This window comes from Cherax quadricarinatus, unplaced genomic scaffold, assembly GCF_038502225.1.
Source record: "Cherax quadricarinatus isolate ZL_2023a unplaced genomic scaffold, ASM3850222v1 Contig1190, whole genome shotgun sequence".
Lineage (NCBI taxonomy): Eukaryota > Metazoa > Arthropoda > Malacostraca > Decapoda > Parastacidae > Cherax > Cherax quadricarinatus.
The window spans coordinates 3637-17386 of NW_027196216.1; the positions used below are offsets into that span (position 1 = coordinate 3637).

The 13750-nt window shown below is 42.8% G+C and overlaps 1 protein-coding gene across 1 annotated transcript in view; it reads right to left on the reverse strand.

Moving 5' to 3' along the window:
* Positions 1 to 4523: 4523 nt before the first annotated feature.
* LOC128705738 (medium-chain acyl-CoA ligase ACSF2, mitochondrial) overlaps positions 4524 to 13750 on the reverse strand; it is a 54361-nt gene continuing 45134 nt past the window's right edge. The window contains exons 2-3 of the mRNA XM_070080887.1: positions 5533 to 5710; positions 4524 to 4777 (exon numbers count right to left, since the gene is read on the reverse strand). Coding sequence (XP_069936988.1) covers positions 4601 to 4777; positions 5533 to 5710 — 355 coding nt within the window. The 3' untranslated portion in view covers positions 4524 to 4600. The remainder of the gene's footprint in view (positions 4778 to 5532; positions 5711 to 13750) is intronic.

Genomic DNA, 13750 nt, shown 5'->3' on the forward strand with positions numbered 1-13750 from the left:
CCAATGGAAATAAGTTAGACAGTCCTCGATGACGCACTGACTTTCTTGGGTTATCCTGGGTGGCTAACCCTCCGGGGTTAAAAATCCGAACGAAATCTTATCTTATCTTCCTAGGAGCCACTAAACACATGGGTAATGAGAGGCAATCGAGTTGATTAGTCAAAATAGAGAATGAGAGTTTCAACTGGGTCAAGAATCTCGCCATCATGAAGACATGCCGCCTCCCTTGAGGGTAATAAGAGGTATTTTGAAATATATTGGCCGTGTAGAAAGAATCGAAAAAGTTGATTAAATGGGTACATATAAATGGGAGAACATTGGGCACAACCAAATAAGGAAGAGCATCTTACAGGCTTGAACGAGTCTCTTAGCTGACAGTAAAGGCTAATAGTCTCAGATTTGTTTTCCTTGACCAGCTGAATTTACAGGTTAAGAGCAGTCATTCTACCTCAACTTGATTCAAAGCTTAGTCTTCTCTATGGTTTATCATCCCACAGAATGCAACTCACAACACACTATAATAACTCTTGCATCCATTTACTAAGTGAACAGGGGAATAGGTATAAGAAAACAACCGACGTCTCCACCTTCCCCAGGTGAGAAATTCCGTCTTACAGTTGAGTACAAAACGGTAATACTGAACCCATAGAGTACATAAAGAACCTGGGTAATGGGAAGCAATCAACGATAATCCATGAGAAAAAAAATGTTAATTTCCTTGGATCAAGAGCTCTTTACCTCAAGACATAGTCAATACCAATTTCACTATATTAGACCATAGTGCAATTACTAGTGAGAGACTAGTGCTATTTTTAATTTGTACTTTTATATTATTAGATTAAACCTATTGTACTTTAGCTCACTCTAGCTCAAAACATAGACTCCACAAAAGTCATTATTAGACCTTAGTGCAATTACAAGTGAGAGTCTTGTTCTATTTTTAATTTGTATTTTTATATTACTAGTTTATACCTAGTTGTACTTTAGTTCATTCCAGCACAACACACAGACAACATCAACTTCATTATGTGTAGTAGTGACTATACCCTACATGACCAAAATACTCTAGCTATATACTTGTCCAAACTTCCTACCACTACAGATATCAGTACTAGAACTCAACACACAACTCAGGATATAAATAACCATAATTCTAAACCTAGAAGATGATTGATCACGTTGACCCTGATCTAAACCTCCATAATCTGACACCCAATCAAAACCTATTGGAAAGTAACTGCCTTTATTACACAGCATCACAAGCCACCACTATCCTAAACAATGCTAAAAGTCTATCAGTACTTAACTACAACATCAGGTCCTTAAGCAAACACTATGATGACCTCCTAGCACTCCTTGAATCACTAAAGACACCCTTCTCCTGCATTATTCTTACTGAGACCTGGCTTAAGCAGGACACAATAGATATCTACCCTCTACCAGGATACACAGCAATTCACAACTGCAGAACAAACCAAGTTGGGGGTGGTATTGCAATCTATTACTCTAACCAATTATCTTGTCTTAGCACCACTTGCTTTAGTGATGAATATGGGGAATACATTTTTGCTAATTTTACTGTAAAAAACCTTAGGACGCCTATAACAATCGGTGCCATTTACCGGATACCTCACACAAACATCCCAAATTTCAGTGAGAAATTAAAGTCACTAATAACAAACAGACAAATGAATAAGCACCACCTTCTCTTAGCTGGAGACTTCAACATCAACCTTGGCTTACTAGATGATCAGCCTGTAACTGATTTCATCAACAATATGAACAACACACTTCTCATACCAACAATAACTAAACCAACCAGGCTCACTGAGACAAGTGCAACCATAATAGACCACATATGGACCAATATACTAGCCCCCCTTAAATCAGGGATAATCACAGATAGCACTACAGACCACTACCCTACCTTCCTCCTGACAAACATTAGTAAACCACCACTTGAATACAACAAAGTCTCATTTAGACTCCATGACGAGGCCTCAGTAAGGAAGTTCACAGCTGACCTAGAGACTGTTGATTGGCCTACAGAATTCTCCAAGGCCAATGGTATTGATGACTGGACAGACATCTTTCTTAACAAATTACTTAGACTATACAACAAACATTGTCCTATAAAAACAAAACAGATCACAAACAAACGGCTTGGTTGCCCATGGCTAACCAGCACCATTCTGAAATCCATAGACAAGAAACACCAATATGAAAAGCAATATAGACAGGGCTTAATACACAAAGATACTCTTAAACACTATTCATCAGCTCTCACCAAAGTAATAAAAAAAGCCAAACAACTATACTACTCCAGTAGATTCACAGACACTAGAGGAGATATAAAAAAGACCTGGAAAACACTCTCTCAGATTCTAGGGACCCACAAACTGAGAAAAACCAAGAATATTGTCCTAACTAAACCTAATGAAACACCACTACATCCCACTGACACAGCTAACAAGATAAACGACTTCTTCTCAAACATAGGATCTAATCTCGCCAGTAAAATCCCACATACCAATGCCCATGCCGGGGACTACCTAGATGGTAATTTCCCTAATTCCTTCTATCTTGCACCAACTGAGCCCACGGAAGTCATTGGGATCATAAAGTCACTTAAAAATAACTCGGGGAATCTGTCTCATGTCCCACCATTACTGTACAAGCGAGCGGCCCATGTCCTTTCGCATGCTATTTCATTACTTTTTAACAAGTCAATAGAGACTAGCACCTTCCCGAAACTACTCAAGATGGCAAGGGTTACACCAATACATAAAGGTGGTGACCCTACAGACTTAAACAACTATAGGCCAATATCTAACTTACCATTGCTATCCAAAATCTTTGAGAAACTCGTGTACAAGAGACTGTATTCATTTATAACGGCTCAAAACATACTCAACCCCTGCCAGTTTGGATTCAGGAAAAATAAAAGCACTAATGATGCAATCATAAAAATGCTAGATCTGCTTTACACAGCATTGGAAAATAAGGAATATCCACTAGGAATTTTTATTGACCTAAGAAAAGCTTTTGACACAGTAAACCACGAAATCCTACTCCACAAACTTGACCACTACGGTATAAGAGGCCATGCGCTTGCTTATTTCAAATCTTACATTACTAATAGGTATCAGTACGTCACCATTAAAGACACAGCATCAGCAACACGGCCACTTGATACTGGAGTTCCGCAGGGAAGTGTCCTTGGTCCCCTGCTCTTCCTCATATACATCAATGACCTTCCAAACGTATCCCAACACCTGAAACCCATTCTCTTTGCTGACGACACGACTTATGTCATCTCTCACCCTAATCTTGCCACCCTCAACACCATTGTGAATGAGGAGCTGATTAAAATATCGACTTGGATGACAGCCAATAAACTTACGCTTAACACTGACAAAACTTACTATATTATGTTTGGTAGCAGAGCAGGAGATGCACAAATTAACATTAAGATTGACAACACTCTAATTACCAGAAATAATGGGGGAAAATTCCTAGGCTTATACCCATATCCAGCATATAGCCAAAAAAGTATCCAAAACGGTTGGGATCCTCTCCAAGATACGATACTACGTGCCGCAAAATGCCCTTCTCACACTATACCACTCACTTATTTATCCATACCTCACCTATGCTATTTGTGCTTGGGGATCAACTACAGCAACACACCTAAAGCCAATAATAACCCAACTAAAAGCTGCAGTAAGAATAATCACTAAATCCCATCCCTGGCAGCACACCCCCCCACTCTTCAAAGATCTAAACTTACTCCCAGTTCAGTACATCCACACTTACTACTGTGCAATCTATATCTACAGGGCCTTAAACTCTAATATCAACCTTGACCTAAAACGCTTTCTTGATAGTTGGGACAGAACCCACAGGCATAACACCAGACACAAACATCTCTACGACATTCCCCGTGTCCGACTAAACCTTTACAAAAATTCAATGTATGTCAAAGGCCCTAAAATCTGGAATACCCTACCTGAGAACTCTAGAACTGCAGACACATTCATCACCTTCAAAACTACCATTAGAAAACATCTAATCTCCCTGATACACCCCGTCAACTAACTACACGAATACCACCTGGTGGTTCACACTTACACTCGCTCACTCATTTGACCATAAACAGAAATATTAATCTCAGTCTTAAAATAATGAATCCTGTGATACTCCAATACTGAAGCTATATACTGTGCCAAAACAAAAGCATTCACATTGCTAAACTCATAAACTAGTATTTAGTCACTTAGCCATAAGACCAACTTACCTCATAATTTGTAATATTTTACAATTAAGAATAAAACTAAGTATGCCCGAAATGCCTAGCCATGCTAAGCGTTCTAGTGGTACACTCTGTAATCACAATTTTACTACATGTAAACCAAACAATAACCAAATTTCTGTAAACTCAGCATTGTAATCCTTATAGAGAATAAACTTTGAATTTGAATTTTTGAATTGAATATCAAGGCACCTTCTGGTTGAGAGTACTCATCAGTAGACTGTTATATCTGTGTCCTGGAAAGACAGTCAGGGAGCAAGTGATGGCGAATGAGCTTTCTTCTTTGGATTACCCAGTCTTTGTGGGGAGATGACTTAAGAAATCAATACCTCTCACCAGTACAAGTCCAGCCTTAGCAGCAGCAAGTTTTGTGAGGTACCATTCATAGGTGTTGGGCGCCCAGATACCAAGACGATCTCCACGCTCAAGACCCAGAGCCAATAGACCACTTGCTATTTCCTCACTCTGAAATTAATAAATTACTCAGAACTTCTACCCTATGACTCGACTGGAAACGTTTCGGTCCGCTGACCTTGGTCACTTAAAATGTAGGAGTGACCGAGGTTCACGACCGAAACAGTTTCATTAAATTACCAATTGTTTACATTTTGTCTTTCTCCAACAATCTGTATCTCATAACAAATTTATCAATAATTCAAGTTTATATGAAGAACAAGATACATTTCTAGGCTAAATATGAAAAAAAAAAAAAAATACCACCAATATATGCCTGAGAACTAAGTTTCTTATCAGTGTATAAATATACTATATGAATCTGTAATATATAAAGTTAACCTGAATGTAACTTATCTAAATTTTTATCTATTGATCTAAGAGGTTAATGCTTCTTCCCTGGTTATGTACTTTATTAGCCTAGCCTAGCCTAGCGTAGCGTAGCCTAGCCTAGCCTAGCCTAGCCTAGCCTAGCGTAGCCTAGCCTAACAAGAGGATCACATATATGGCTGAAAAGATTAGAACATGCAATTCTGATTACAATTCGTTGTTACTGAAAAATACTGCACAACAAAAGTAAGATATGAAAGATTATTGTCTTCTTGTTTAACTTTGAGAATTAAAGACACAGAGTAAGTCTCTTATTTGGCGACGTTTCGGCCGCTGAGGGACTTTACCATGTACTTGACTAAGCCCACCAGTGGTCGAAACATCACCTTACTCTGTTATGAGTCCTTGATTCACCACTTGTCAGCTGCTGCCATTACCTCTTGTTTAACTTGCGAGAATGTTGCTCTCTTGCCCTGCTGGACGGAGACAATGGCTTCTCTGTCACCAAACATGTCCTCGGCTCGGTCCACCATGTTACCCATATGTATCCCCAGTAAGGGCCGCGTGCCTGGGTTGGACACATAGCTCCAAGTAAGTGTCTCACTACTACGCTGCCTGGAAGAAAAGTAAATTATTATTACAGTGAAACTCCGGTGTTGGAAGTTAACTGGTTCCTAGGTGGTTTTCGAACTGCGAAAAGTTCGCTGTCCGAGCCCCTTAAGGGAGGTTCCTTGACGCTGGTGAGGGGCTGTTGATCCAGGGAATTGTATCTGTGGTCCAGTTCCCTGATTGAACCTGAATACCTTCCATCTTCCCCCCACATGCACTGTATAATCCTACGGGTTTAGCGCTCCCCCACGATTATAATAATTATAATCGATGTCCGGAACAGTATTTCCCAGGCTTTAATTATCAGCCTCGCACACTGGAGGATATTGAACTGACTCTTCCAAAACTCAGAGTTAAATCAGTGTACGAGGCCACTTCAAAGCGCTTTTGAAACAGGGCTTTCGTGTTCAAAGGCCAGGTCAATTTTTTTCTGAACAAAATTTTCGGACTCTGGTTTGCTGGAGGTCCAGTATGTTCAGAGAGGTTCTACAGTATTATTATTATTATTATTATTATTATTATTATTATTATTATGGGGAAGCCGTAAGTTTCACACAGCGCCTGAGGTAAAGAGCCTCGGGTACAGAGGTTACATCCAAGGGAGAGAGTACCTCAAATTCCGTAGATCAACAGCCCCTCACCTTCATCAACACACTTGCCATCTCTCTCCCCACCTTATTATTCATTATATATTTAGTATGTATGTATGTATGTGTGTGTGCCTAGAAATGACATTCGAATCTTGGGAAGTCCGTTTCGAATATTTGTGTTGTGATATCCTAATATCTAGAGATTTTTTGTGGAATCAGCATTGCTGGCAGCTAAAAAAAGTTATCATAGAAATTAGGATATTACAACACAAATATTCGATACGAACTGCCCAAGATTCCAATAAAACTTTTAGCCACATTAGTCTCTGCAATAACATGGCAAATTGGCCGAAAGCTAGTGTTATTGTACCTTGTTCCACTTGTCATGGACGAAACATTATAGAATCAACCATCACAAAACATGATATACACTTTCATTATATAATAATAGAGGCGGTTTATTCAAATTAGATTCGTTCATAGTGGAGGCTATAGTTCATAGCCTACACAAATGCGACTGATTGTATTAAATATAGCACAGAGGAGGATAGGGTTGGTTCTGACTGTTAGACCAGTCTCCCTAAGAACCTTGACCTAACTATGGTCAGTTTACGGCAACTTGAGTTGCCGTAAACTGTTTTCTAAGGTATGGAAAATACCCAGACAGTTGCCAGATATCAATATTTAGAATGCTAAGCCTTTTACATTATATCGAAGTTAACGGAATTCTTAATGATTACCATGCCGCTAATGGTTACACTCGTCGTGCTGCCACGGTACCATCAGTGCTTGTGGGATGGCAGTCTTGTAATGCCGTAAAAAAATAGTTAACCTTCCAGGCACTGGCATAGGTGGCATGCCGGGGCTCTTCTCTACTTCCCTTCCCCCTCATTCTAGCAATAAATGCTCACTCTGTATATGTTTGCTCAGATTTTAGCTTCCTGCAACACTGCAAACTCCTAATGTATTGATTGCAACACAAAAGGCCTAGAGCTATCTTTCAACTTTCCTCGAGGTTGTTTTGCATCTTGCATCGCTTGTTCACGATTTTTTACACATGCACACACATGGATGTGTGTGTGTACTCGCCTAGTTGAGGTTACAGGGGTCAAGTCCAAGCTCCTGGCCCTGCCTCTTCACTGGTCGCTACTAGGTCACCCTCCTTGAACCGTGAGCTTTATCATATCTCTGCTTAAAGCTATGTATGGATCCTGCCTCCACTACATCACTTCCCAAAGTATTCCACTTCCTGACTACTCTGTGGCTGAAGAAATACTTCCTAACATCCCTGTGATTCATCTGTGTCTTCAACTTCCAACTGTGTCCCCTTGTTGCTGTGTCCCATCTCTGGAACATCCTGTCTTTGTCCACCTTGTCAATTCCTCTCAGTATTTTGTATGTCGTTATCATGTCCCCCCTATCTCTCCTGTCCTCCAGTGTCGTCAGGTTGATTTCCCTTAACCTTAGTGGCCCGGTGGCCTGGTGGCTAAAGCTCCCGCTTCACACACGGAGGGCCCGGGTTCGATTCCCGGCGGGTGGAAATTCCGACACGTTTCCTTACACCTATTGTCCTGTTCACCTAGCAGCAAATAGGTACCTGGGTGTTAGTCGACTGGTGTGGGTCGCCTTTTGGGGGACAAGATTGAGGACCCTAATAGAAGTAAGTTAGACAGTCCTCGATGACTCACTGACTTTATTGGGTTATCCTTGGTGGCTAAGCCTGCGAGTTAAAAATCCGAACGAAATCTTATCTTATCTTATCTCCTCGTAGGACATACCTCTTAGCTCTGGAAGTAGTCTTGTTGCAAGCCTTTGCACTTTCTCTAGTTTCTTTACGTGTTTGGCTAGGTGTGGGTTCCAAACTGGTGCCGCATACTCCAAATGGGCCTAACGTACACGGTGTACAGGGTCCTGAACGATTCCTTATTAAGATGTCGGAATGCTGTTCTGAGGTTTGCCAGGCGCCCATATGCTGCAGCAGTTATTTGGTTGGTGCACGCTTCAGGAGATGTGCCTGGTGTTATACTCACCCCAAGATCTTTTTCCTTGAGTGAGGTTTGTAGTCTCTTGCCTCCTAGACTGTACTCCGTCTGCGGTCTTCTTTGCCCTTCCCCAATCTTCATGACTTTGCACTTGGTGGGGTTGAACTCCAGGAGCCAATTGCTGGACCAGGTCCGCAGCCTGCCCAGATCCCTTTGTAGTTCTGCCTGGTCTTCGATCGAATGAATTTTTCTCATCAACTTCACGTCATCTGCAAACAGGGACACTTCGGAGTCTATTCCTTCCGTCATGTCGTTCACAAATACCAGAAACAGCACTGATCCTAGGACTGACCCCTGTGGGGCCCCGCTGGTCACAGGTGCCCACTCTGACACCTCGCCACGTACCATGACTCGATGCTGTCTTCCTGACAAGTATTCCCTGATCCATTGTAGTGCCTACTCTGTTATCCCTGCTTGGTTCTCCAGTTTTTGCACTAATCTCTTGTGTGGAACTGTGTCAAACGCCTTCTTGCAGTCCAAGAAAATGCAATCCACCCACCCCTCTCCCTCTTGTCTTACTGCTGTTACCATGTCATAGAACTTCAGTAGGTTTGTGACACAGGATTTCCTGTCCCTGAAACCATGTTGGCTGCTGTTGATGAGATCATTCCTTTCTAGGTGTTCCACCACTCTTCTGATAATCTTCTCCATGAATTTGCATACTATACATGTCAGTGACACTGTAGTTTAGTGCTTCATGTCTGTCTCCTTTTTTAAAGATTGGGACTACATTTGCTGTCTTCCATGCCTCAGGCAATCTCCCTGTTTCGATAGATGTATTGAATATTGTTGTTAGGGGTACACATAGCACTCTGCTCCCTCTCTCAGGACCCATGGAGAGATGTTATCGGGCCCCATTGCCTTAGATGTATCTAGCTCACTCAGAAGCCTCTTCACTTCTTCCTCGGTTGTGTGTACTGTGTCCAGCACTTGGTGGTGTGCCCCACCTCTCCGTCTTTCTGGAGCCCCTTCTGTCTCATCTGTGGACACTTCTTTATATCTCTTGTTGAGTTCCTCACATACTTCATGGCCATTTCTTGTTGTCTCTCCTCCTTCCTTCCTTAGCCTGATTACCTGGTCCTTGACCGTTTTCCTCCTGATGTGGCTGTATAACAGCTTCGGGTCAGATTTGGCTTTCACTGCTATGTCGTTTTCATATTGTCGTTGGGGCTCCCTTCTTATCTGTGCATATTCATTTCTGGCTCTATGACTGCTCTCCTTATTCTTCTGGGTCCTTTGCCTTCTAAATTTCTTCCATTCCCTAGCACACTTGGTTTTTGCCTCCCTGCACCTTTGGGTGAACCAAGGGCTCGTCCTGGCTTTTTCATTAATCCTGTTACCCTTGGGTACAAACCTCTCCTCAGCCTCCTTGCACATTGTTGCTACATATTCCATCATCTCATTAACTGGCTTCCCTGCCAGTTCTCTGTCCCACTGAACCCCATTCAGGAAGTTCCTCATTACCTGGAGTTTACCTGGAGAGAGTTCCGGGGGTCAACGCCCCCGCGGCCCGGACTGTGACCAGGCCTCCTGGTGGATCAGAGCCTGATCAACCAGGATGTTGCTGCTGGCTGCACGCAAACCAACGTACGAGCCACAGCCCGGCTGATCAGGAACTGACTTTAGGTGCTTGTCCAGTGCCAGCTTGAAGACTGCCAGGGGTCTGTTGGTAATCCCCCTTATGTGTGCTGGGAGGCAGTTGAACAGTCTCGGGCCCCTGACACTTATTGTATGGTCTCTTAACGTGCTAGTGACACCCCTGCTTTTCATTGGGGGGATGGTGCATCGTCTGCCAAGTCTTTTGCTTTCGTAGTGAGTGATTTTCGTGTGCAAGTCGGGTACTAGTCCCTCTAGGATTTTCCAGGTGTATATAATCATGTATCTCTCCCTCCTGCATTCCAAGGAATACAGGTTTAGGAACCTCAAGCGCTCCCAGTAATTGAGGTGTTTTATCTCCATTATGCGCGCCGTGAAAGTTCTCTGTACATTTTCCAGGTCGGCAATTTCACCTGCCTTGAAAGGTGCCGTTAGTGTGCACCAATATTCCACCCTAGATAGAACAAGTGACCTGAAGAGTGTCATCATGGGCTTGGCCTCCCTAGTTTTGAAGGTTCTCATTATCCATCCTGTCATTTTTCTAGCAGATGCGATTGATACAATGTTATGGTCCTTGAAGGTGAGATCCTCCGACATGATCACTCCCAGGTCTTTGACGTTGGTGTTTCGCTCTATTTTGCGGCCAGAATTTGTTTTGTACTCTGATGAAGATTTAATTTCCTCATGTTTACCATATCTGAGTAATTGAAATTTCTCATCGTTGAACTTCATATTGTTTTCTGCAGCCCACTGAAAGATTTGGTTGATGTCCGCCTGGAGCCTTGCAGTGTCTGCAATGGAAGACACTGTCATGCAGATTCGGGTGTCATCTGCAAAGGAAGACACGGTGCTGTGGCTGACATCCTTGTCTATGTCGGATATGAGGATGAGGAACAAGATGGGAGCGAGTACTGTGCCTTGTGGAACAGAGCTTTTCACCGTAGTTGCCTCGGACTTTACTCTGTTGACGACTACTCTCTGTGTTCTGTTAGTGAGGAAATTATAGATCCATCGACCGACTTTTCCTGTTATTCCTTTAGCACGCATTTTGTGCGCTATTATGCCATGGTCACACTTGTCGAAGGCTTTTGCAAAGTCTGTATATATTACATCTGCATTCTTTTTGTCTTCTAGTGCATTTAGGACCTTGTCGTAGTGATCCAATAGTTGAGACAGACAGGAGCAACCTGGTCTAAACCCATGTTGCCCTGGGTTGTGTAACTGATGGGTTTCTAGATGGGTGGTGATCTAGATTGCTTCTTAGGACCCTTTCAAAGATTTTTATGATATGGGATGCTAGTGCTATTGGTCTGTAGTTCTTTGCTGTTGCTTTACTGCCCCCTTTGTGGAGTGGGGCTATGTCTGTTGTTTTTAGTAACTGTGGGACGACCCCCGTGTCCATGCTCCCTCTCCATAGGATGGAAAAGGCTCGTGACAGGGGCTTCTTGCAGTTCTTGATGAACACAGAGTTCCATGAGTCTGGCCCTGGGGCAGAGTGCATGGGCATGTCATTTATCGCCTGTTCGAAGTCATTTGGCGTCAGGATAACATCGGATAGGCTTGTGTTAATCAAATTTTGTGGCTCTCTCATAAAAAATTCATTTTGATCTTCGACTCTCAGTCTGGTTAGCGGCTTGCTAAAAACTGAGTCATATTGGGACTTGAGTAGCTCACTCATTTCCTTGCTGTCATCTGTGTAGGACCCATCTTGTTTAAGTAGGGGCCCAATACTGGACGTTGTTCTCGATTTTGATTTGGCATAGGAGAAGAAATACTTTGGGTTTCTTTCGATTTCATTTATGGTTTTTAGTTCTTCCCGCGATTCCTGACTCCTAAAGGATTCTTTTAGCTTAGTTTGGCTTCATTCGTCCTCGCCTCCCAATTCTTCTTCTCCTTCTCCAACCTCTTTTCTAATTTCACAGAAAGCTCTGTCTCCATTTTTTCTGAAAGCTCTCCTAATTTTCTCTCCCACTCTTGTTCCATCCTTTTCCACTGCTCCTCCATCCACTCCTCCCTACCAGAACCATTCTCATCTGATCCCTGGGTCCTGCCACTACCCACCATTTTTTCTTTTTCTTTTTTTTCCTTTTTTCCCTCTTCCTTTTTTTTCCTTTTTTGAAAGAGAAAAGAGAGAGAGGGAAAGAGAGAGAAGGGAAAGGTAGGAGAGAGGGGGAGAGTGAGAAGGGAAAAGGAAGGAGAGAGAGAGAGGGAGAGAGAGGGGGAGAGATGGGGAGAGACAGGGGAGAAAGGGAGGGAGGGGGAGATAGAAGAGAGGGGAGAGAGATGGGAAATGGGAGAAGGGAGAGATAATTAGAAGGGGAGAGATGTTAGAGGGGGAGAGACGTTAGAGGGGGGAGAGACGTTAGAGGGGGGAGATGGGAGAGGGGAGAGATGGGAGAGGGGAGAGAGAGAGATAGGCAAAGAGATAGGTAGTGAGAGAGATAGGTAGAGAGGTAGTGAGAGAGATAGGTAGAGAGAGATAGGTAGATGTAGTGATACTGCCCCTGTGGGGAGCAGCAGCAGGATAATACTGCACCACCCCTCGGGGCCCTTAACAACAACAACAGCTTGGTGTGGGTCATGGGCGCCAACACATGGTGTGTGATTCTCTTCTCATATATCCATATATTAGTGATGCAGATTACATGGTGAGTTTAAATATGTGGTCTGTAGTTATAACTTTTCTCTTGACATATGCAAAACATCACCCTCCCTGTAGAAGCAGTTAATAGATGTACTAGTCATTATATTTTGTTGTTGCAGAAGTACTATGAAGATTCTATGTTCAATAAAGCCTAGAGATAAGGCCTGTGTTTCTATCACAACAATTTATTGAACATAGAATCCTGGGCTACCTGGTGGTGATCCTGCGCTAGACTACATCACAACATGGAGCGTTTACTGAAACCTGAGAGGCTAGACTGTGACCCCAACTTATCAACAGCTGCTCAGGAATGGAAGCACTGGTTTAAGACTTTCGAAAACTTCTTGGGAGCCCTTCCTAAAGAAGATCTAGATAAACTAAGTCTGCTCATCAATTTTGTGTCACCTAAAATATATGAGGCTATTTCTGAGTGTAATACCTATGAAGATGCTATCAAAACCCTCAAGTCTCAGTATATTAAACCTACAAATGAAATCTTCGCACGCTATCGCCTTGCAACTCGCCGCCAGCAGATTGATGAATCCTTAGAGGAATACCTTCAAGCACTGAAAATTTTAGGTAAGGACTGTCACTTCCAAGCAGTGACAGCTGCTCAGTATTGTGAAGAGTCCATCAGGGATGCTTTTATCAGTGGCCTGCAATCACCAATAATAAGGCAGCGTTTATTGGAGAATAAAACTCTAGACTTAGCCACTGCCTTTGACCAGGCAAGAGCTCTAGATTCAGCCCAGAAGAATTCTGAAGTATACAGTACCACCTAGCCTTCTCGAGTGATAAGTGCTGCAATTCCTGACCAAGACTCTTGCAATGAAGTTACTGTGGAACCTGCCTCAGTGACAGCAGCAGCAGGTAAGTTGTGTTTCTTTTGTGGTTTTTCAAGACATCCACGTCCAAAGTGTCCTGCTCGTGAAGCAATGTGCCATAAATGCCACAATAAAGGTCACTTTGCTAAAGTATGTCGTGCTAATGCATCAACAAGAGCTAGTGCCTCCACACATTCCAGTGATCATGCGACTCTAGCAACAGTGACTTTTGCGGCTACTCCAAATTCACTTTCAAAGGCAGTTGTGAAAGTATTCATCAAAGGAACAGAAGTAGATGGTCTTATTGATAGTGGCAGCTCAGAGAGTTTCAGCAACCTGGACTTAGTTAA